This window comes from Perca fluviatilis, chromosome 3, assembly GCF_010015445.1.
Source record: "Perca fluviatilis chromosome 3, GENO_Pfluv_1.0, whole genome shotgun sequence".
Taxonomy (NCBI): domain Eukaryota; kingdom Metazoa; phylum Chordata; class Actinopteri; order Perciformes; family Percidae; genus Perca; species Perca fluviatilis.
Window position 1 is genome coordinate 30,722,389 of NC_053114.1, and position 23,190 is coordinate 30,745,578.

Consider the following 23,190-nt stretch of genomic DNA (forward strand, 5'->3'; position numbering starts at 1 on the left):
TCCAAAATTCCTCTGTTTTGCGGAAATATAATTTTCTCTGTTCTTGCGCGTGCTTGCTTTCTCATACTTTTTGTTTGTGCTTTTCTTATTTTGTTTGTTCTCTTTTAAGTAGGCCAGAAATTCAGTCGGTCACCCTGGGAGCCAATTATGAAAACACAAAATTGTCCCACCAGAAGGCCTGTGAGTGTGACCCACTTTAGGCCCTAACTCACAGCTTTAGAAACCATCTACATAAAGGGAGTAACAGAATATCCTGAGCTCTTGGCCTTTTTCTGTGTCTCTGTGCATTTCTGCCTTAAAAGGTAGGTTTGATTTATCTGTGCTTTCAGCTTGGTGGGGGTGGAGCAGATGTGATTGTGTCAGACCCCATCAAGACGGGCTAAGAATAGCTAAAACCATCTAACACCTTAGCATGGGTTGGTTTGAAATGGGTTGTTTGAAGCCCTGTCTGCTGCGTGTTCTAATACTCTGGAGTCTAACGTCATGTTAGAGACAAGTCCAAGTCTGCTGCTTACATACAGTTTACAGACGCAGGTTGGATGGGCCACTCTTTGTTAGACTTGTAGACTCAGTATTTGTATTACCCTCTTTATTTGATGGACTGTTTCATTATAACTAATAATAAGTACAGTCTGCTGTCTGTCAGCTGCTCTCTACTGTCACTCTTCCTTCTGCTGCAGTCCATTAACAACATGGTAGCCATAGAGCGTATGATGCTCTCGCAGGTCAGAGTTCACTCTCCCACACTGCCTGCGAATGATTGACCCAACAGCCTATAACTACAGCCGCACAAGGATCTGCAGCTGTAAACAGCAATCAGAAGTTGCTGTGTGCATGGCTCATGTGAGCTGACTGATTAAAATGTATGCATAACACTAAAGCTAAATGAAATTACACTTGCAAAACTGTAAGGGCAGGATTGAGATAGATTGTGGTACCAGATAATTTGTATTCTGAATGGACTGCTGTGTCTGCTGATTCTGTTGTTTCTGATTACTGAGCTCTCCCTCTATTACTCACTGTTTCTAAAAACAGCAGCAAACTACAAATCTCATCAAACTTAGTTACTGCTCTGCAGTAGGAAAATGGTACTGAAAGGAAACGTCTTAGTACTCACTGCGACTTGGTCCATTCACTGAATACTTCAATTTGTAGCTGAACTTCAAGACAGGAGCAGACTGTGGCTCCTTCCTGTATGGTCATAGCACCGTAACCTTGTCACAGTCATTCGAGAATAAATTTTTCTTACAAATGAGCACATGTCAACGAGGGAAATAAACCACAAACATTCGTCCCAAAGGACACATTTAAAAAAACAAAAAAAACATTGGCGATCAGTTGTAGGTGACGGTATATCAGGGGCGAAAAGAAGACCAACAATTCAATCAGCCGGTTAGCACAAACTCTGCTGGACTGACCTATAGTAGTCAAGTGCCACACATGAAGCATTTTTTTTTTAGGGACATCTGACTAAACTAAGCTGACTAAATAAAGAGGAACAATTGTCACAAATAGCATATCACAGTTAGGCCTGAATTATACTTTTAAAATAATTATAACTCATTGCAAGAAGTAAATTCCATCATCTTCCTGTGTCTGTAAAGCCGCCTACACATGATCTACCGGTATTTAAACTTTTGAGCGCAGCGCCTATTTCGGCTGCACCGCTCAAAGTTTAAATTATTTCAACTTTGACCTCGATGCTGCCGACCTTTCAAGGCGCAACCAATTCCAGAACGTTCCGGCGCTGCGCTTTGCCTCTGTTCTGCGCCCTACCAGTTTTGCCACGGATCATGTAAGTAAGTAAGTAAGTAAGTAAGTAAGTAAGTAAGTAAGTAAGTAAGTAACGTTTATTTCTAGAGCACCTTTTAAACCTAGCTAAAGCTGCAGCTGCCTTTTGGACCATCTGTAAGCGTCTGCACATTAAAAACATGTTGGGCTACATGCAGACTGGCACAGTACATTACTGTTATCAGTAAATTGAACGAAATACCTCAGTTTCTTTCTTTCATAACTTGACAAATGAACATTCTCCGGTTATGAAGCTGGGATTAGCTTTTGTGTGTGATTGGACCGACCTTTTTTTTTTTAGCATGCCAGATGTCGTGGTTCTTCAGTGTGCTGTAATGTTCACACTTCTGGACACGATGCAGCATCCGCTGCTTAATAATTACATTTGAAACATTAAGCATGCTTACTTGCAGTCTGCATGTCACAGATGTAATGTAATGATAAGGACTCTCCTAACAGCCTTCCGAAATAGACCATGGCCAAATGTTTGAGTACTGAATCCAACTGTGAACGACACACCCTAAAACAGTATACACCCCTAAACTGTCAGACCAGCGCATAAAAATGGCTTGATTAAGGTCTGTAATATGTCACTGTCTGGTTACTCGAACTATAGGTCATAACTCAAAATGAGACATGCGCCTTTCCCCGGGGAGAGCGGCATGATGAGAGTAGCAATTTGTTTCAAAGGGCCTGTATCCCATTACAGAAAAAAATCTCCTGCGTGTGCCAGAAAAGTTACAGAACAAGACTCTGTGAGTGTGTAATTAACCCTCGTTAAAAGTCTTACATCTGCCCCCCTTCTGTAACTTCAGCCTGTTGAACATGTTTGGGAATTTTAATGTAATGCAAGCTGAGATGGTGTTGTGATCCTGCGTGTGCGCTCAGTGTTATAACACACGTCGGGACGAGATGAATTAAAGTCTGCATAAAGCAAAATCAGTGATTTCTTTCCAAACGCATTATACATGTTAGAAAATACTTGTTGAAAACATGTGAGTAGACTTTAAACAGTGTAGTACTGAATTGTGGAGTTAGACCCATGGATGCATTATAAGAACTGGATAGAGCGTTTGAGGCGGAGCCCCGTTGACTTATATGAGAGTTACTCAGTGGTGCATGAAGCCATCCTGGAGCCAAAAATTCCCTGGATGAATGGCACTGCTTGCACACTGTGCAGCCCATAGAGTAGGCACACTAGAATTTGCTTCAAGGCACGGCACACTTCCTGGGGGCCTGGTTAGACCGTTCTGAAGAAGAAGTTCTGACTTGAATTTGCTTTTATTTTTTTAAAGTTGTGATCTCTTGAGGAAATCGTACAGCAGGTTTCAACAGTTACAACATATATGAGAGTTAAGGTTTACATCATGTCGCCCTCGTTCTACATTCACGTTGGACTAACCTCTATCAAATTTGACCTGCTGATGTCATCAGGCGCTGAATCTGTAGCATTGTGTAATGGCTGTGTGTAATGACAGAAGGGCTGCTTTAGAGGATGTTGTTGGTGCCAAGCCAAAGACCGAATGAGCCTGGTTAATAGCCAAACAGGAGAGTGTTGATATTAATGCATAACAGTGGGAGTAGGAACCAAGCTCCTGCATGTGTGCTTCATGTAATACCTGATGTTTATAACTAGTGTGTACGGAGAGTTTTTTTAAAGAAAATCTAGAGCAAAGGTTATATGACGTTTCTACGTTGAATCTACACGCACGGCAACATATGTGAGACTGTAGAAATCTTGGCTATGGTTCAAGCTAAACACACTTACTGAGCAACATGCACACGTTACCCACCACTACTGCTCACATCCATACATTATACCCATACACACCTATCCCTGCTGGCTTACAGAAAACTTTTCTCCTTGTATGGGAAAGAAAATATTTATAGACTTAAAGACACACACACACACACACACACACACACACACACACACACACACACACACACACACACACACACACACACACACACACACACACACACACACTCCTATGGTATGAGGTAACACGTGCTGTGATTTCAGTCGCTATCAGTACTGTTACATCCATGACCTCAGCATTGTTTGGGAGGGATGGGGGGGTCTTACTCTAAATTCATCCAAATCCATCTTGCCAAAGCTATTTGTAGCTTTCATCTTTCTACCTTTTTTTTTTTTTTTTTTTTTTTTTTTAAGAGCAGAACTTCTCATTATATTCTTCATTATATTCTCTTTAAAAAAAAACAACAGGGGCATAATTTTACAAATCACAATAATTTCTGTGTAATAAACAAAACAATAAAAACAATCCCCAACGTGCAGATTGTGTTAAAGCAAGAAAGAGCATTTGTGGTGGTAGCAATCACAGACCACCGCTGTGGTCGAGGAGGGGACAATCATTTACTGTTAGCAGGGAGGAGGAGGAGGGCCGTCAAAGAAGGCGGGGAGGAAAGGGGGGATATAGGGAAAGAAAAGGGAGGAAGCAAGTGGTTGATGAAAGAGTTTGGAAAACTGAATTGGGGATTTTAACATCCACAACCTCTGCACCCCTCCATGCTGGCCTACTTTTCCATCTCTGCTGACAAACTCTCTGATGATCCAGCACTTCATTCCATCTCCCTCCCTGCTTGATCTGTCACCCTCCCCATCTTTCTCTCCCTCTTGCCTTGTATTGTTTTGCATTCCCTCTTTAAGTATCTCCAGCAGGGCCTTCCCCTCTCTTCTGAAAATTAAATGTGAACTTTCCCATTATCAGGAGTCATTTGTTCAAATTAATTCTCAAACTCCTGCTGACTAGCAGCGGGGAATAAGAAGCTTTCACAATGCTGAATATAATCATTACTGCCTCGTGAAACTCTTGAGAAAAGATTTCGGCGATTTGAAATTAAACATTTTTGTTTTAAGACTGATGATTGACCGTATAATGCCTCCATATGGGCGTTTTATGACTCCCTTGAGAGCTATTCAGGCTGTACCTACACGACTACGTTTTCATTTTAAGTGCCGTTTTGAGACAAAAAAAAAGATCTCCGTCCACACAATAGTTTTAGCTCCAGTAGCAGAACTAATCTACGTCTATATTAACACGTCCTGACTACGCATATCGCATTACAATTGGCATACGCTGGGCATGTGCGTGGTGTAAACAGGAAGCAGATAGTCTGACGTTACTCTGCGGATGAAAATCATGGATCAATAAGTTGAAAATACTTTGGAGAAAGACATTGGGCGAAAAGTAAGACCACGGATTTATTTGCTTGGATTGACGATGAGGTGGAACCGTTACTGAAAGGTATGTAAGCCTACCTAACCGATGAGACTGACTGATGTGCATCGTTGTTTCAAAAGGTCTCTGTTTGTTCCCGTTAAGACTACAAAGCAACCCCGGAGTTTTCAAACCAAAACTGGGGCAGCAGTGTTTCCAAATGTCTCTGTTTTAGGGTCTCGGAAACGCCAGAGTATTGTAGACGCGAGGCATAAACGTAGCAAAAGATATTTGTTTTTAACCCAAACGTTGTAGTGTAGATGTGGCCCAAGTCAGCACATAAGGGCTCATCTTTAAATCCAGGTAGAGGGATGAAGACCACATAGTTTTACATTGTAACAGTGATGACTTTTTGGATCTATTGTTGTGTCCCATCGCTCTGCCTTTCTTGTTCATCTGATCTCATGTTACTCCCAGATCTCTTCACTGCTTCTGTCAACAACTGTGAACCAAATGTACTCTTCAGCTTTCTTTTCTGAATTCCTTTTTCACTTTTTATTCCCCGCTTTTGATGCTCTTTCATGTCCTATTGCAGTCCAGAAAAACCGTAGGTCCTGTCTCTGACCCTTCTCACTCAACATGAAAAGACTTCTGTGCATCTGTGTGCGTCTTCAAAGGTGTTACTAGAGTGCCACAACAAAAGATGTAACGGACACCATGACACCATGACACCATGAACCTGAGCTCCGTTTATTGTGTTGAAACATCACTGACAGGCAGACAGATGAACAGATGGGAAGTGTTTGGGAGATTGGCCTCTCTGGTCATTCGACCAGTTAATGGCTGTCGTTAATGGAGAAAAGAAATATCATGCCAAATATTAATGGGCAGTACATTCACTGTTTCAATAAAAAAAATAGTTTGATGTGTATTGGGAGGCTGTACAGTATGGGTGCATTGATCCAGCAATTTTGATTGCAGTCAACCATTATTAAACACTGTATAACCTGGTGTAAAAAGCTTGGCATGCTTGGTGCTCACAAATGTTTTTCCGACCAACGCTCTTTGACGCCGTGCAAGTGGTGGGAGACAGGAGGATAGTGGCTAAATTATCCTCCATGATGGACGACTCCTCCCACCCCATGCAGGACGCTCTGTCGGAGCTGAACAGCTCCTTCAGTGACCGGCTGCTGCACCCGCGCTGCGTCACAGAGAGATACCGCAGGTCTTTTCTGCCTGCTGCTGTCAGACTCTACAATCAGCACTGCTCCCAGTAGACCACATGGACAAAACACACGCACCAGGACTGATAAAACGTGCAATAAAAAATGTGACCGTGCAATACTGCAAATACATTTTACTATTTTAATATTTATTCTCTTTAATTATATTTATTATTGTGTGTTTATCTGAGATATACTTTTCCTCTTATCACTTGCTGCTGCAACAGTGTGAATTTTTCCATTGTGGGATTAATAAAGGATTTTGAATCTTGAATCTCTTGCCAAGCTTAAAGGGCCTTACATTAGCAAAGATATAGTAAAGATATAGTAGAGTAAGGGCGTCTTGAGCAGAGAAGGAAGTCACACTCCTGTGTGTTGTAATCCCAGCTTCTCTGTTCTTTGTTTTGAAAGCCGGTCTGGTGACAGCCGGTTTTTGACGGGGGTTTTTTGTGCCAAAATGTAGGTATAGTATTTTACTTATTGGGGATAGGTCTGTGAGAGCTGTCTGGAGGCAATCCCAGCCTGTTGTTTTCCACCAGTGTTTTGCGTATACAGACCTTTTTAACTACAATGTATACAAACTCCCCAGCATCTAAAATGCTCCTCACATTTGTTGCTTTTTCTGTTTTCCATAGTGAATATGTGCTATAATATGAATTGAATATCCTTGGGTTTCAGACAAAAGCAATTTGAACACATCATTAGACAATGAGTTGATAAAAAAAATAATTGACAGCTTAGTAGATAATGAAAATAATGTAGTTTCAGCTCTGATCAAATTAATTATTTTTTTAATTATTTAATTATCGACTACAGCCAACAATTATGTTAATTGGTGATTAATGGAGCTTCACGGTAGTTTAGACAAACACAGAAATCATTTTAATGTTGCATGTTGCATTCATCCTCAAATCATCTACGCCCACCACCTCAATAGGTGATCCACATAAAAATGTAGCACCCATTTGGTGCTGCTACACTGCTGCCTGTTTTCAGAATGTAACTCCTCCTGTGTTAGCATTTAGCATTTACTATTTTGATGTTCATTAAATCTTCTCTGGCTCTGTATGGAGTTTGTGAGCACAGGGACAGTCTGTGTCAAGCTTGCTTAGATATGTTCCAGAGCATCACACAAGCAGAGCCACACCGCCTGAGGGGACATCTTAAAATGTCTTGTTTTGTTGGACTAACAGTCCCAACCCCACACTATTAAATTTGCTATCGCATCAAAGCAACAAAAATCTGAAAATGATTACAGGAAGCTGCAAAGAGGTAATGTTTTGCCTGAAAAATGTCTTAAACAATGAATCAATTATCAAAACAGAGGCATCTGATTTATACAGTTTTAGTGAAAATAAAGTTTCCCTGTGTGGAACAGTATCCATCGTTAAGCTGCATCTGTGCAGAATCACTACAGCAGACCGCTCAAATGCTTAAAATATGATTTTCCCCTTGAAAAAATGTGGTGGCGGTGGATGTTTTCTGAGCACCAAGAATGCATTTGTCTTTGCTAGGAAGACTTCTAATTGTCAACAAAACAGTGGACGATGCAGAAATGTGTTTCTCTTTGCACACGCATCTTCTCTACCTGTTGCTTACAGTTTATTTTAATGTTTTGTGTGTGTGTGTGTGTGTGTGTGTTCTGCTTTGTGTGAGTGGTATGACTTTAGGTGTGCGCGTGCATGTGTGTCTTTCTGTGCATGCGTTTTTCTGTGTGTAGAATGCAGATGGGGTTTTGGGAAGGGGGCCAGCACACACAATTGCTCCATTGAGCCGACTTACACCCCCCAAGTCTCTCTCACTCTCTCTCTCCTTCACTCACACACACACACACACACACACACACACACACACACACACACACACACACACACACACACACACACACACACACACACACACACACACACACACACACACACACACACCCTGGTGAGACTTGTCACAGTTTGTTCAGTGCAGTCTGAATTCTCAACTAAGTGAAGTCGACGGGGCTTTGGGGTTGAAGTCTTCTAGAATTTACAACCAGTCCCTCCTCCCCTCTTTTTGCTGTTTTGTCTCACACACTTCTGATACTTCTGTGATGTTTGAATAACTTTCCCCCTCTGTCGTGCCTTATTAAACGTAAGAGAGAGAGAACAAAAAAAAAAAAAAAAATGAATGGAACAACAAACAAATTTTACAAAATAATACTAAAAGCAATAATGATGATGATATAAAGATTGTGTAAGCCTACAAGATAGGGAAAACATTTAAGAATAGTAATGATAATGTTAATTACTCTTAAGATTATTAAATGTGTGCTTAGGACTTTTTTCTTCTTTTTGCTGTGGTATTGAACTATTGTATCAAAGTTAAAAAAATTCTGCTATTGTGACAACAGCCGGCTGCAGTAGGTGGTGAGTAGAGAGGAGCTCGAGTAATGCAGTATTGAGAGAACAACAGGTTCAAATTCAAAATGTTAAGTTCGTGACTAAGGGAGGAAAAAGGAAGACGAGGAGAGTGAAAAAGTGCTAGACGAGCGCCTATCAGTGGGAGGTGGCATGTGGCGAGGAGAAGCAGAGGGAGAATCAGCGAGGGGAGACGAGACGGGAGGAGATGCCAACACATGACAAAGGAGGAGATGAGATTAAAATGAAATGAAGTTAGGAGACATTGGAAAGGGGGGGTGCTCGCAGGTGAAAAGTTCAGTCATATGTAATTTGACAGTTTTATTCCAAAGTTTGCTGCTACTGAGGCACAAAAACAGGATATTTTTCAACACCGGATCGCTGGTAAATTCTGCTGGGAGGCAAAAGAAAACAAACGCAAAACCCTCCATTTGCATCCTCCCTCCTCATATACCCTCACTCTCCTGTACCAATATCGACGATGTTTAATTTCTGGGATTGTTCAGGTCCCGCCGGAAAATCCGCCACATACCCTCCTTTGCAGTGTTGTGGAGGTAGGTCTGGCAATGCGAGACCAACACGGTCATCAGCGCGTCTCTTGTAGATGAAGATGTCACATTTTGTACAAAATACATAACAATTTGGTTTCCCTGCGAATACATTGAGGGTTGTTGGGGCGATTTTACCAGAGACAGACATGGCATGTTGCAATCAATTTTTGGTTTTCCAAATTGTTAGTTGTCTTCCAGCAAACATGGCACTCTTTGTTTACACAGTAGTGATTGGCCAGGAGACATTTATTCATTTACATCCACCCAGGCCTGGTCTATAAACTGTAAGAACTTCAAAGTTCAGGAACTGCAAAAATCCCAGGAGCGAGATTGCTTTTTTAAATTGCTTTTCAGGAACTGTGAAGATTAGGTAAATTAGGAGAAGCTGATTGGAAAAAATATGGTTTCTGTGAGTTTCCTTTTTTAAATAAGGACTCCTTTTACTCTTTGGTAAACTGTGCGTCAGTGTTCTTAAGTTTTTAGCCATGCTAGTGGCTGCACTTTGTGTTTAGTGCTAATTAGCAAATGCTAGTTAACACGCTCCTAGCAATAACACAAATGTGTACTAACCAAATTCAGAGGTTTTGTATAATACATTTCCCCTGCAGAGAAAATATTCTGAACATTTATATAAGAGTGAAATGTGTCCACGGGACTTCATGGTGAAACAAAGCTCATTAAGCGGTTTGTCTTGTTCTTCTTTCTCGCTCTTCCGTGGTTATTTGTTGGTTGACTCCAGCTTTTCGTTCTTGTCTTGAAGTTTAGCAACCGGTTAAGTTCATTTCAAGTGTGAAGAGGCTAGAAGCAGCCTCTCTCACCAGGCTTCGGGTTATGATAAAGATAATAAAATAAAAAAGAACTAAAGCATAGACTGTGGTGCTTATTGCTGGGTATAAATTAAATATGAATATAATGTATATTTTAATTCTCAGCCATAACTGCAGTTGACTCTTCCAGAAATATATTTGCATTGAATGTAGTTTAATGCTCCATTTGGGTTTATTTTACTTTTACATTAAAGACATGGTGCGCTTTCCCTATACAAATCAGATCATTACATACAAATACAGTAAAGACCACAGTGCACTGATGGTAACCCTGTTATAGTAAAATGATCATGTTGGAGATGCTAGTAAAAGTAAGGGGAGTGTGTTTTAGCAGTAGATTGAAGTAGATTTGAATTAAGCGGAGTAAGAGGAGAGGAAGAGAGAATTCCGAGGGGATCAGGTGATGTAAGGTACTTGTTATAAAACATTAGTTTCTTTGCGCCAGTGACCGTACTGACTTGTAGGGGGAACGTCACTCTTTTGACATTTTTGATGTTAATCTGACCGGGCAGGCTGGTTATACACAACTTCCTCTCATTTAAAGTGATGGTTATAACATTCTGTTTAAAAATAAAACCCTCTCCTGTGTATCCAGGGAGATTGTGGTTTCCCTCTGGGACAACCAGTGCTGTATGATATTTTTGTGATGTTGCTTTGAATGCCTGTGGGGACATTTCACTCTTTTCACTCCATGGGGGGGGTCAAAGGTCAGGCTCGGTTGCCCAGCACTACACATTATCTGAATTTAGTGTCTTGCTTAAGGACAGGACAGATGCTGACTGTCACAGGGGCTTGAACCTGAGCTGTCACTAACAGCACTCACTGCTGTCAGCTGCCCTGTGGGTAAAAGCCTACACCATGGGGCATACTGTATGTTACACAGAACATACTACATTGAAAACCAGCAGCATCGCTTTCTGGGTTTTGGTGACCGTAACGCATGAGACACACATTAGATATAACTCTACATTTCTGTGTGCACTAAAGTGGGAGGTAACTGAGGAGCATAATGTATCCATTTATTTCTTTTCTGATGAACTTTAAGCCATGCTAGTGGCATTGCTCTAAAAATGTCGGTCGGTTCACCACTTTAGTCCGACCGTAATATTGGAGGGATTTCTGTGGAATTTTGTATAGACATTCATGTTCCCTCAGAGGATGCATCCTAAAGACTTTGGTGATCCCCTGACCTTTCCTCTTGTGCCACCATGAGGCTGATACTTTTGGTTTTTGGTGAAATGTCTCAAAAAATACCGGATGGATTTTCTTGAAATTTAAAAAGGACATTTATGTCACCCATCAGGACGCGTTTTAAAAACGTTGGCGACCCCCTGACGTTTCATCTAGTGCCATCATCAGGTTAACATTTGAATTTGTCTAATACCTGCTAAACTAATTACATTCCCATCAGCCTCAACTGTACGTTGTGTTTAGTGCTTATCATCTGCATGATAGAATTATCACTCTGAGCATGTTAGCATGCTGACATTTAGCTAATCATACAGCCTCACGGACTGCTAACGTGGCTGTAGACTCTGTGTCTTCTTCAGAAATAAATTGGTTTCATTTACTACCTAATTAAATTTTTTTTAGCAGGGTCATTTTGTTGTTGAGAAACAGAAGGCACTGGCCTGTTTTCAAGATTTAATTTAAGCAGGGTTTTAAATAATGAAAACCTTCAGCAGCATTGTGTCATCATCACGGTGTGCTGCTACTGTCCATCAGTGTGTTTCGTTACCGCCTCTCTGCTGCTCTTCATGCTTGATGGCCTGAACTGTACTGTTGGAGGGATTCTGTGATGAATTAAGCCCACAGAGCAAATCAGAAACATGGTTTTATCTGGATTGAAGCTGTGAAATCACAACCAGTTTTGGCTTGAGTTTTTGCAGAGGAAAAAGTCCCATGTTAACTTGTATTTCATCAAGAATGGATGAATGTGAAGATGTTCTCTTCACGCACAGTTCAAATACTGTGTGTGTGTGTGTGTGTGTGTATGTGTGTGCGCGCGTGTGCGTGTGTGCGCTCCTATCTGAGTTAATCTATCCGTGGATGTGATCAGATTACTGTGGATTTTACTCTGACTATAGAGGCTTGACCAAGACTGGCTCAATCACACACACATTCACTGGGAGACAGAGACCCATGTGTGTGACCAGACTGACACACTAATGCGGGAGCTCACAAACCCCCTACATACACCAATGTGAGCTGACACTGGTTAACACACACATGTATGCTTGGTCTGATCTGCTGGGGGTTTAAAGTCCATCCCATTATCAGAGAAGCAGGTGTGAGTGCTCTTTTGTGCCCTGCGTAAATCTCTCAGTTGGAGAAAAAAAATTATTAGGGCTTCTCATTGCTCCTAGAAATAAAATTTGACTATGAATGGACTGGTTAGTGCTAAAGAAATTGACTAAAACTACCTGAATTATGACTTTGAAAACATGTGGCGTTCATATAAATTCTTGAAAGATTTGAGTCAGTGTGTTTTGCTTTTTTCGGAAGGAATTTAATTATCTTTCAGACATTGCTCAGAGGAGAGGTTAAGAGGAGCACTCTCAGTTCATTTTAGAGTTCATAAGAAGTCACGACACTTAGAGCCTGAGATGTGTTTAGTACACCTGGCTCTAAAATGGAGAAAAGAAATTGCTGTTTTTGACGTGTGCAACAGGAAGATTTAGGCTCTTTTGGCATACGACTTAAATTTGAATATTGAAATGAATTCTGACAGCCTCAGTGTGTGTTCATAGTTATTTGACTGCAGATGCTTTGACATGCAGCATGTACCTGTCACATTGTGAGTAGTCTCTCATTGCCAGACCTTCCTCTACAGCGCTGTGGAGAAGGGTCTAGCTAGTCCTCACAGCATTCCGGGATGGGAGAAAAACGTGCTCTGGTTTATTGGCATTTCTTTAAACTAATCACAATCGTCATGGGCGGCGCTAAGTGCCTGATGGAGCCCCGGTGTCGCAGCAAAATAGCCTCGGGAAGGAACTTGTTTTGGTGGATCATGTGTACGTTCAAAAGTTGTTTTAGTTGTGCAACAGAAAACTCAGATTGGACAGATAGTCTAGCTAGCTGTCTGGATGAACCCTGCAGAGATCTGAGGAGCAGTTAACCATAGTCCTCACAAATCCACCGGAGTTTAAAAATTCCAACACAAAGAAAGTGGAAGGTAACGGACATCCGACCGAAAAGAAGGACATCTGGCGGAATTTCCGGCTGCACCGGAGCAGTCCCGGAAGTGGAACGTCGTGGACATAGACTACATTGTGATGGTTTGCTCATGACTTGTCAGGTGTTAGTGTCTCACTGCCCCTTGTAAGTTCCCTGTCACCCTGAGCTGCAGCATGACATAAAAAGCCCAAAAATTGTCCCTCCCCTCTAAATAAATATAAAGTCTTTATTGCACCGTGTGCAGTAAAATGCTTGATGCTGTCCTACATAAACCAACAACAAAGCACAGAGATAAACACACACTGCAGGGACACGGACACCGACGGGAGTGGTTAGGTGGCTCAAAACAGGAAAACAAACCAACCGCCACAGGGGAAAATTCTAAAAGGGCAGATTAAACAAGTCTAATACATAACCAAACAAACCCAAAATGAGCTATGCCTCACACAGATATTCAAAACCAAGCGTTAACATGCCTTTATAACATTATCTTTACGCAGTGAAGCATTTATGAGATCAACTTCAGCTCTTCTCTCACTGACCAGAGAGCTGGACAGAAACTGGCTTTACACCACAGTGACAGATGACTCAACTGTCCTCCTTTAAACGAGCGGAGTGTGTTTTGTTTTTAAATTCAATGTGTGTGAAGTATCTTTTTGCCTCTATGTGTCATGACCATCTGTCAGATAGCGGACTAAGCAAACGGCTGCCAAAGTGACGTAGCAGAAGAGAGAAAGACGAAGTGAGAGAGACAAAAGGATGTGAAAGAAGGAATGAGCGACAGAAAGATGGACGGAGAGATAAGAAGAAGGAGCAGTGGTGGGAGAAGTAATATACTATGCATATATACTAATGCGACACTGTAAAAACACTCTGTTACAAGTAAAAGTCCTGCATTGAAAATGTTACTTAAGTAAAAGTATGTATCGTCAGGAAAATATAAAAAGTAAAAGTACTCAATGCAGAAAAAAACGTCTTAGAAACTGGAAACAATCAAAACAGTTGTGTGTCTAATGGTCTAATCATTTCAGCTGGACTTGTAGGCTGTTATATTGTTGGGTAGTTTGATTTATGATAAAACATTGTATTTTATAAACTACATGTGTTTTGTGTGCAGAAACCTTAATCTGTAAAGTAACTAAAGCTGTCAGATTAATGTAGTGGAGTAAAAAGTACAATATTTCTCTCTAGAATGTAGCGGAGAAGTAGAAGTAGAAAGTGGCATGAAAAGAAAAGACTCAAGAAAAGTACAAGTACCTCAAATTTGTACTTTAGTACAGTACTTGAGTGAATGTACTTGGTTACATTCCACCACTGAGAAGGAGACAGGGAAGGACTAAAGAGGTAGAAAAGAAAAGAAACGCAACATGCATATGTCCCGAGCCAGGCTAGCAGTGTCCTCCTATTTCAGTCGTTACGCTAAGCGACTGCTGGCCTCACAGACATGAGAGTGGTATCAGTCCTCTCATTTATCCCTCACTGAGAAAATGATTAAGTGTTTAACTATTACTTAAAACACTGTTCTGCTGATACGTAGGTCGGTCATTAAAAACTTATACTGTGCAGCCAAACTTTGTAAATGGATTCTTGGGTCTTAATATGACACTGTCTAAATACCAAATAGCTTCAACTAAGAATTAGAAGAACGTGATAAAGAAGATAGATGATGCTGCCAGACATCTGAAGGGGGAAAAAATGGGTTAACTTGAGGTTAAGGGGTTAGGGTTAGCAGTCCCTCAAAACTCTGTGCTTTCTTCAGTTGTAATTCCTCTGGCTGTAGCTGGTACACAAATGTGTCTGTTTGTCTTTTTGTGTGCGCACAGTTTCAATCTATCATGTTTATGTTTGGAGGACAGGCAGATACAGGCTGGGGCCATTATCACTAAGAGGTTTTCAAAGCCATTTATGTGATGTGAGTTATAAAAATAGCTCTCAAACATCTGCTCTCTACTTACCCTTTTAAATCATGTTTCAATCAGCGATAAGTCATATTTATAGCAACCATTTGTTGATCAATCATGCGTACCCGTCCTTTAAGCAGTGCATTGTTCTCATCATCTCCTAATGCTTTCTTTCTCGGTGCGATCTGTGATGGACTGCAATTCTCATAAATCACAGGGGGCTTTAGAGGGGAAGCAAGCAGCACAGATGCAGCTGGAGAATTCAGCTTTCTCTCCCATGACTTCTTTCAATTCAATTCCCATTTCTTGTCTCTCTGTAAGTCTCTCTTTCACTCCCTCTCATTTCCCCTTATGTTGCCTTGTTCTCCTCACCTGTCTGTACATTTAAAAAAAAGTAAAATGATGAATTTCTCCAGTTGAAACTTGTAAAAGTGGAACCTAGAACTGCAGTCCTAAAACAAATATTTGGCATTTACAAGCACAGCAGGGAAAATTACGCCCTTCGGTTTCTTCATGAGCGTTTCGAGGGTATACAAGCTTACGAAAGGCATGGGAGTTGAAACGGATTTTAAATTCCCAAATGGAATTTAACCTATTAACATTTTTAACATATTGAAATGATATTGAAAATATGTGCAGTCAAGAAACAAATAACAGAAGAGGAAGTGGTGTGTTTTCTTCAGGAAGCAAGGTACCGCAGTAAACTAGTAGATATTCAATAGGCGGTTGGCTGCTTGTTCAGCCAGCTGTCTGCCCTTTAAATGGTTTTCTTATGATTGATTGTAAATTGAGATCAGCTGCTCAAACAATCGTACCTATCAAAAGCCTTTTGACTGTCCGCAGGTTTGAGTTGCTCAGAGCTCGTACAATGAAAGTATATTGGAGTTGTGCTATCGTCGCTCAACTATTAGTTTAGACTTTAATGTTTAAATGATGCAGTGCTCACATTTAGCTGATATGCTTATTTAATACAGCTGTAACAAATAACATGAATTACATTACAGTGTGCCAGCTGCAGGGTTGCGTAAATTATAGAATTAATGATGGCAGAATTCTATCTAGCTGCTTTGGTTTCACTTATGTCACACTGTCATGACTTACCGGGAACAGAGCCATCGTTAATGTTATTGGTTACACCTGTGCTTAACTGCTATGACACACCAAAAAAAAACAAAAAACAGAAAGGTCTGCAGGATGTGATGTCACTTTTGTTCCACTGAGTTATTGGCTGAAGCTTATATATTAAACACAACTTTGGCCTGAAAAGTCGGATGATGAAACCATGAATTTTTTAGGGGGGGGTCTGTTCTTCTCTCAGGACTGCAGGCCTTGTCTATAAAGTGTGTGTGTGTGTGTGTGTGTGTGTGTGTGTGTGTGTGTGTGTGTGTGTGTGTGTGTGTGTGTGTGTGTGTGTGTGTGTGTGTGTGTGTGTGTGTGTGTGTGTGTGTGTGTGTGTGCGCGCATATACAGTATTGACCAACAGCCAGCTAAACTGATACTAATTGCTGATCTATTGATCTAAATGATCCTCATCTGACCACATTCTGTCACCAGTCTCAACTTATTTATTAGATTCAGATTAGATTAGAGTCAACTTTATTGTCATTGTGCAGAGTACAAAGACAACGAAATGCAGTTTGCGTCTAGTTTGCGCGCGCGCGTGCGTGCGTGCGTGCGTGCGTGCGTGCGTGCGTGCGTGCGTGCGTGCGTGCGTGCGTGCGTGTGTGTGTGTGTGTGTGTGTGTGTGTGTGTGTGTGTGCAAAGCATTAAGGTTTTTGTGCACTTGCCCAGGTCTTCTTTGCACATGAGCAGATGCTATGAGGAGGTCTTTTTTTCTTTCAAGACCCACAGAGACACAACACTGTTCCACAAAGCCAATGTGGAGCTATATTTCATTTGAAAATGTGTCCTGTTTTTCCCTCAGAGCTTGTCAAACTCTATTTCTGCAGCGAGTATACTGCCAGCTTTAGTCTTCATCCTACACTGAGCATTACCCATCTGACTGTGCACACACTCGGCTGTCATGAACATATAGAAATTGATTTCATGGAGGTTTCCTTTTTTATAGTAGTTGTGGGTGTTGAACAATCTTACTTATTTCAGTCACCGAAAAATGGGTATACTGTAGTTTTAGAGCAGAGGCGCCCTGTCTACAGTAGATGATTGGAAAAGCTGGCACCGAGTGAAATTATGTGTGAGAGTCACAGAAAACAACAGCAGTTATGTTGCTACTTAGAATGCAAATGCCTAGAAAACATAAAAAAAAGGAAAAACAGTGTGAAAATCCCTTTTCTACCTTTCACTACTTCTCTGAGGTGTTGCCATGCGCTGTTGAATAGTGTTTGCGGGTCTCTGATGTCACACTGCCATTGGCTGTCCTGAGGCAGTAAAGAAAAACCATCAATAAAGCATTTTGGAGAGTCTGAAGGTGAAAGGGAACTACAGAGCAAATAATAGAGTTGAATAATAGTTTTCTGAAGTCAAGGGCAACGGACTGGACAGGGAATGAATGGCGCTAATTACTGTGCCTCCCAGTGTATCGATCCAGTGGGTTTTAATGGTAACATAGATGAACACAAGGAGGCATGGCTTGGCCATCTGTCCATTTGTGTAAATGGTGAGGACTTGAACTGTGTTTCTCAATGCACTGATGGAGTGATCTGATGAATGGACAGGAGGAAAAGGAACAGATGAGTGAGTGAGTGAGTGAGTGAGTGAAAGAATGGATGACCTCACCTCCTTCCGGACTTCAGAATCACTGCACAAATCTCAGATTTCTGTCAGTGATTCAAACGGTGAATTAAGCGAAAATAGATAGTTCCCCAGTCTGATTATCAGGCAGTGGATTACTAAAGGAGTGGATGAGTGAATTGATGATTGAATGTGATGGTTTGAAGTCTATAACCATCACACGGTCTTTCCTCTCACATTTATCCTGCACTGTAAAACTGTTTAAGCCGGTTCAAGCTCATAGACTTAAGATATTATATAATTAACAACTGTTAATGTAATTTCAATAACTACTTCTTCTTGTTGAATTATGCTAGTTAGGGGGTAAGGACTGAATTTAATGCTAACCTTCGTCATAGTTAGTGTTGTTTTTGTTTGTTTGTTTTGATATTATGACAGAAAGAAACCACCAGGACTCATCTTAAACAAAGTTTCCATCATGTTAGTTTTCTTCAAACTATGAAACCGAAGGGTCAAAAGAGTTCAAGTCATGTAAAACTTGTGTATTTACAATAAGTTAATGACAAAAGATTAGGTGATTTAACAAAATTCCTGTATGGAGTTTTTAATCTTCATAATACTGTAAATGTTACAGCCAAAATGCTCTAATTAATATCTTTAATAAGAACAGGTTCCTGTGTGTTGGATTAGATATCTCTCAGCTGCTGCTTATTTATTTGGTTTCAGTATCAGGTTTCAGTTAAACTGTGTGTATCCATGCTAATCTGTGTGTGTGATTTATTTTTATTTTTATTTTTTTTTCAGGATGACGTGGGCTCCAGTGACTCGTCCAGTAAGAGCAAAGCTCACATGTCTGAGTACAAGACTCACAGCCTGGAGACTCTGCCGCCAGGTAGGAAACTTCACTACCCATCATGCACTGCAACCACACTGTCCCTAAATTATATTAATGCCGGGAATTAATAAAATAAACTACTAATTACATTTATTTGGGTATTTGAAAGGAAGGAGATACTGTTTTTTTGCGTCTTAACAAAAAAATCTAAGCTCTATCTATCCATCCATTCATCGTCGTCGGTTCGAGGGGGAAGCAGCTCAAGCAGCTCCAGCACGGAACCCCAAACTTCTCTTTCCCGAGCCCCATTAACCAGCTCTGACTGGGGAATCTCGAGGCGTTCTCAGGCCAGGGTGGATATATAATCCCTCCACCTAGTCCTAGGTCTTCCCTGAGGCCTCCTCCCAGCTGGAACACCTCCCTAGGGAGGCGCCCAGCGGGCATCCTTACCAGATGCCCAAACCACCTCAACTGGCTCCTTTCGATGCAAAGGTGCAGCGGCTCTACTCCGAGTTCCTCACGGATGACTGAGCTTCTCCCCCTATCGCTAAAGGGAGACGCCAGCCACCCTCCTGAGAAAACCCATTTCGGCCACTTGTACCCTGGATCTCGTTCTTTCACTCATGACCACCAGCCTTCATGACCATAGGTGAGGGTGGGAACGAAAATTGAGGGGTAGATCGAGAGCTTTGCCTTCTGGCTCAGCTCTCTTTTCGTCACAACGAAAAAAAATCTAAGATATCAAATGTATATTTAGTCATATTTACAGTCAAGATATTTGACCAGAATCTCCCTCAGGGTCTGGAGAGAGTTCAGTATCTCGTTGTTTCTGCTTGTAATTGTACATTGTTGAAGGAAAATGAATCCCAGCTTTGTGTGCATGGCTGATACTGTACACCACAGTGATGTATCTAGAATGCATTCCATATCATGTCCCAAAACCATTTCCTTTTTGAAATATGTTAACACAGTGGCATAGTTTGATGACCAGTAGAGCATGAACAACCTATGTTTAAATAACCACAGAGAAAGAGAAGACAATTCAACACAGTCAGCAGTGTGATGCAAATTTAAAATGTTGGAGCTATCCAAAATAATTCAAGTATCCGTCTTATTCCCACTGCAAACCCAGCTATGCTTCTCCACCCAGGCTTTGAAAAACATTGTCTCAGAGTCCGACAGTGTAGAGCAGAGCAGAAGAGTCACAACAGAAGGAGCTTCTGAGCCGCGATTTCTCATTCAGCTCTCATCCTCAGCTCGACTCACAGCAGCCTCCCCTCCTTCACAAGCCCGTGACCTGCGAAAGCTGAACACACACTCTCTTATCTGATCCAGCGGTGGAAACGGAATCCAATTTGAATGTTGAAGTGGGGGCATTTCAACTTCAGGGTGACTTCACACGATTACAACAACGGCAGTGTATCACAACATCGTGAAAGAAGAAGAGGGAAAGTGGTGAAAAGAAAAGGGAGAACAAGGAGACTGGGAGAGGGAAGGATACAAAAGATGAATGATAAAGTCATGAAAGAATGTGGCGGCAAGGAAAGTGAAGGAGTGAGATCTGAGGTTGTTCAGAAGTGCATTTATGCTCTTTCTTATTTAAATAGTCACCAGAATAAGTGTGTATCTATCTGTTTTCTGGTACTGCGTGCCCTGACTAAAACAATTCATTCAAAAAGGTGGCACTTAATAAAAAAAATATTTCTCAAATCTTCATTGTAAAACATTTAAAACATGGTAATGCACCAAGTAAACCTTATTACAATGAATATTTGAAGAACTGTTTTTGTCAGTGTGCTTTCTTTTTAAATGCATTTTTAAGTTTTTATTTTATTTTAATTTTTATTCTAGACCAGTTGACTGAATAAAATAGAATAGAGTAAATCTTTAATGTCCACCCAGGTGGTAATTTTTCTTTGGCTCACCAGACATACAAGACGGATAAACATACAGACAACATCTCCGACATAGTAAGTGGAGTATAAAAAGATGAAATGAAAGAAAAGAAAAAAATCTAGATAAAAAAGAATAAATATGCTTGCCTCTGTAGAAGTGTATATTTTCACCTGAATGATAAATAAAGTAAACATGAACATCCTGACCTATCCCAAAAACCTCTTGGCCTTAGAAATACTAATTTAATCAAACTAAATAAAATAAAAAATAAACTCAAGGTCCACTTACTAGCAGTTTCCACAGTGGTCTTTATCAGTGAATGACGTTTGGAGACTTTAACTCTCGCAGATGGTCTTCTACCCCCATATACGAGTCTTCGGCCACCTGTTACTAGGTGACTTTGTCTTAAAAATGTTGAACAATGGCCTTCAAAATTTCCTAAGGGTTGGGTAATGCTCAATCAAAACTACTTAGTAAGACAGGTTGACCGACCTCTGCAGAAATCCAAAGGGGTTATAGGTGTTCTGAACAGCCACGCTCGAAGACGGAGTGAAAAGCCGTCCGTCAGAGAGATGGGGGAGAGGCAAAGCTATTCAGCCATCTGAAAAGCACTTCTGACCGAGTTTACTGGCACCTTAAGGCCCAAGATGACACCTTAAAATTGTTGTTTTGTTCAACCAACGGCCCAGATATTTAGTTTACAACGATAGGAAACCGGAAAAGGCAGCAAATCCTCACAATTGAGAGTCTTGATGCAGTAAATAAATTTTAGGATGAATCAATTACTAAAATACTTCCCCATTCATTTTCTGTCAATTGGCCAATCTATTAATTGAGTAATCATTACAGCTCTTCTTGTGTTAAGATTGCTGTGGCTCAGGTGGTAGATGCGGTCGTCTATCAGTCGGAAGGTTTTTCCCCTGGCAGTCTACTTGTTTAAGTGTCCTTGGGCATAGTCTATATCCTTGACGTTCCACTTCTGGGATTGCTCCGGTGCCACAGGAAATTCCGCCGGATGCATGTATGTCCGTTTCCTTCCGCTTTCTTTGTGTTGGAATTTTAAACTCTGGTGGATTTATGAGGACTATGGTTGACTGCTCCTCAGATCTCTGCAGGGTAAAATGAGACCGCTAGCTAGACTATCTTTCCAATTGAGTATTCTCTCCCATGCCTATTATACAGCAGCTCCGTGCAGAGCTTAGCGCTGCCCATGACGATTGTGAACGGTTTAAAGAAATGCCAATAAACCAGAACAGGTTTTTCTCCCATCCCGGAATGCTATGTGGAGTTGCCAGACCCTCCTCCGCTCCTCAGCGTGTGGATGGTCTGGCAAAGCGAGACTACCTTGGGCAAGACACTGAACGTGTGTGAATGTGCATGAATGTTTATCTAATGAGCAGGTGGCACCTTGAATGGCAGCCTCGGCCACCAGTGGATGAATGCGTTTGTGTGTTACTAGAAAAGCGCTATATACTGTAAATGCAGTCCATTGTTTTGTCAAATGTAACTGTGTAACTTTGGTTACAGGTGAAGCACACTTTTCATCACATCCATCAAAGATGCTGGGTGTGAAACACTGCTTTTCAGCCTAGTGTTAAGTTGCTCTTCAAGGTTTTATTTGGATCATTTTCAGGGAGTGAATCAAAGGAGCATTGGTGTTCTGTGAGCTGGTGGGGGGGTTAGGGTTTATGGTTCAGATCAAGAGTGAGTCTTGCCTGCCAGTTACCATCGGCACCAGAAAGTGTTGCAACAAACAAGCAGCCAGCAGCTGTGGGTGACAAGAGGCCGAGGGAGATCGAAAACTGTCCAACAGACTACATCTTTTACTGGTACCAGTATAGCAAAACACCAGCTGGGTCTAGATGGGTGTACCTGCTAAAGAGAGGATTGGAAAAATGATAGCTGGATGAGAAATCCCAGTGAGAAAGCCAATCTGTTTTGGGTGGTTCAGGGAACAAAGAAAAGGAGGATTGAAAGAGAAAGTGTTCACAGTCTGAGCTAAAGACTCCCATTGTGAGAAGTTGAAACATTAATTTCACTACATTAATTACTTGCTGCCACTAAACATACAGTAGATATCAGCAAGGACATCACACACTCTGACACGTACAGCAGTGTCAGAGGCGCCGCTATACAGTTGCAGGCAGATTGTTGTGAGCTTTACCTAATTAGCATGCCAGACACATTCACATGCTGTCAGAGCAGACGCATGCACACACTCTCGTCCTCGTCAGGCTCCGTTTCTCTCTGTCTGTCTCTGCCTGTCATACACACACTCATCCATACTGAAAGAGAGTGTAATCTCACACTGCCATATGCTTAACACAAGTCATTAGCATAGCAGCTGCACTCGGTTAAATTATTCGTGTGTGTCTGTGTTTTAGTAGTCAGTGATAAACTGTAAAATTAAACATGAAAATGTTTGTCTAGTGTGCAATGATCTCCTTAATCTGGTCAGACAGACACTGTGTGTGTGCGTGTGTGTGCGTGTGTGTGCGTGTGTGTGTGTGTGTGTGTGTGTGTGTAATAATGGTTAATGTTTTCTGCACTTATATTTTAGGCTGCAGTATATTGCTAAATTCAGTAGGATTTTCTTTCTTACTCAGTGCAGTGCATAATACATTTTCTTTTCATGTTTTCTAGCTTTGTTAAAGTAGTCTGGCTTTCTCTTCTGAATTCTGTTCTGCATAGTCTGAATATAAGCAGCAAAAATCTCATGTCAG

The 23,190-nt window shown here is 41.2% G+C and overlaps 1 protein-coding gene across 1 annotated transcript in view; it reads left to right on the forward strand.

Annotated features, from left to right (window-relative positions):
• Window positions 1-23,190, forward strand: part of galnt2 (UDP-N-acetyl-alpha-D-galactosamine:polypeptide N-acetylgalactosaminyltransferase 2) — a 62,886-nt gene that overhangs the window by 16,196 nt on the left and 23,500 nt on the right. The window contains exon 2 of the mRNA XM_039794666.1: window positions 18,541-18,628. Within this exon, the coding sequence (XP_039650600.1) occupies window positions 18,541-18,628 (88 nt within the window). The remainder of the gene's footprint in view (window positions 1-18,540; window positions 18,629-23,190) is intronic.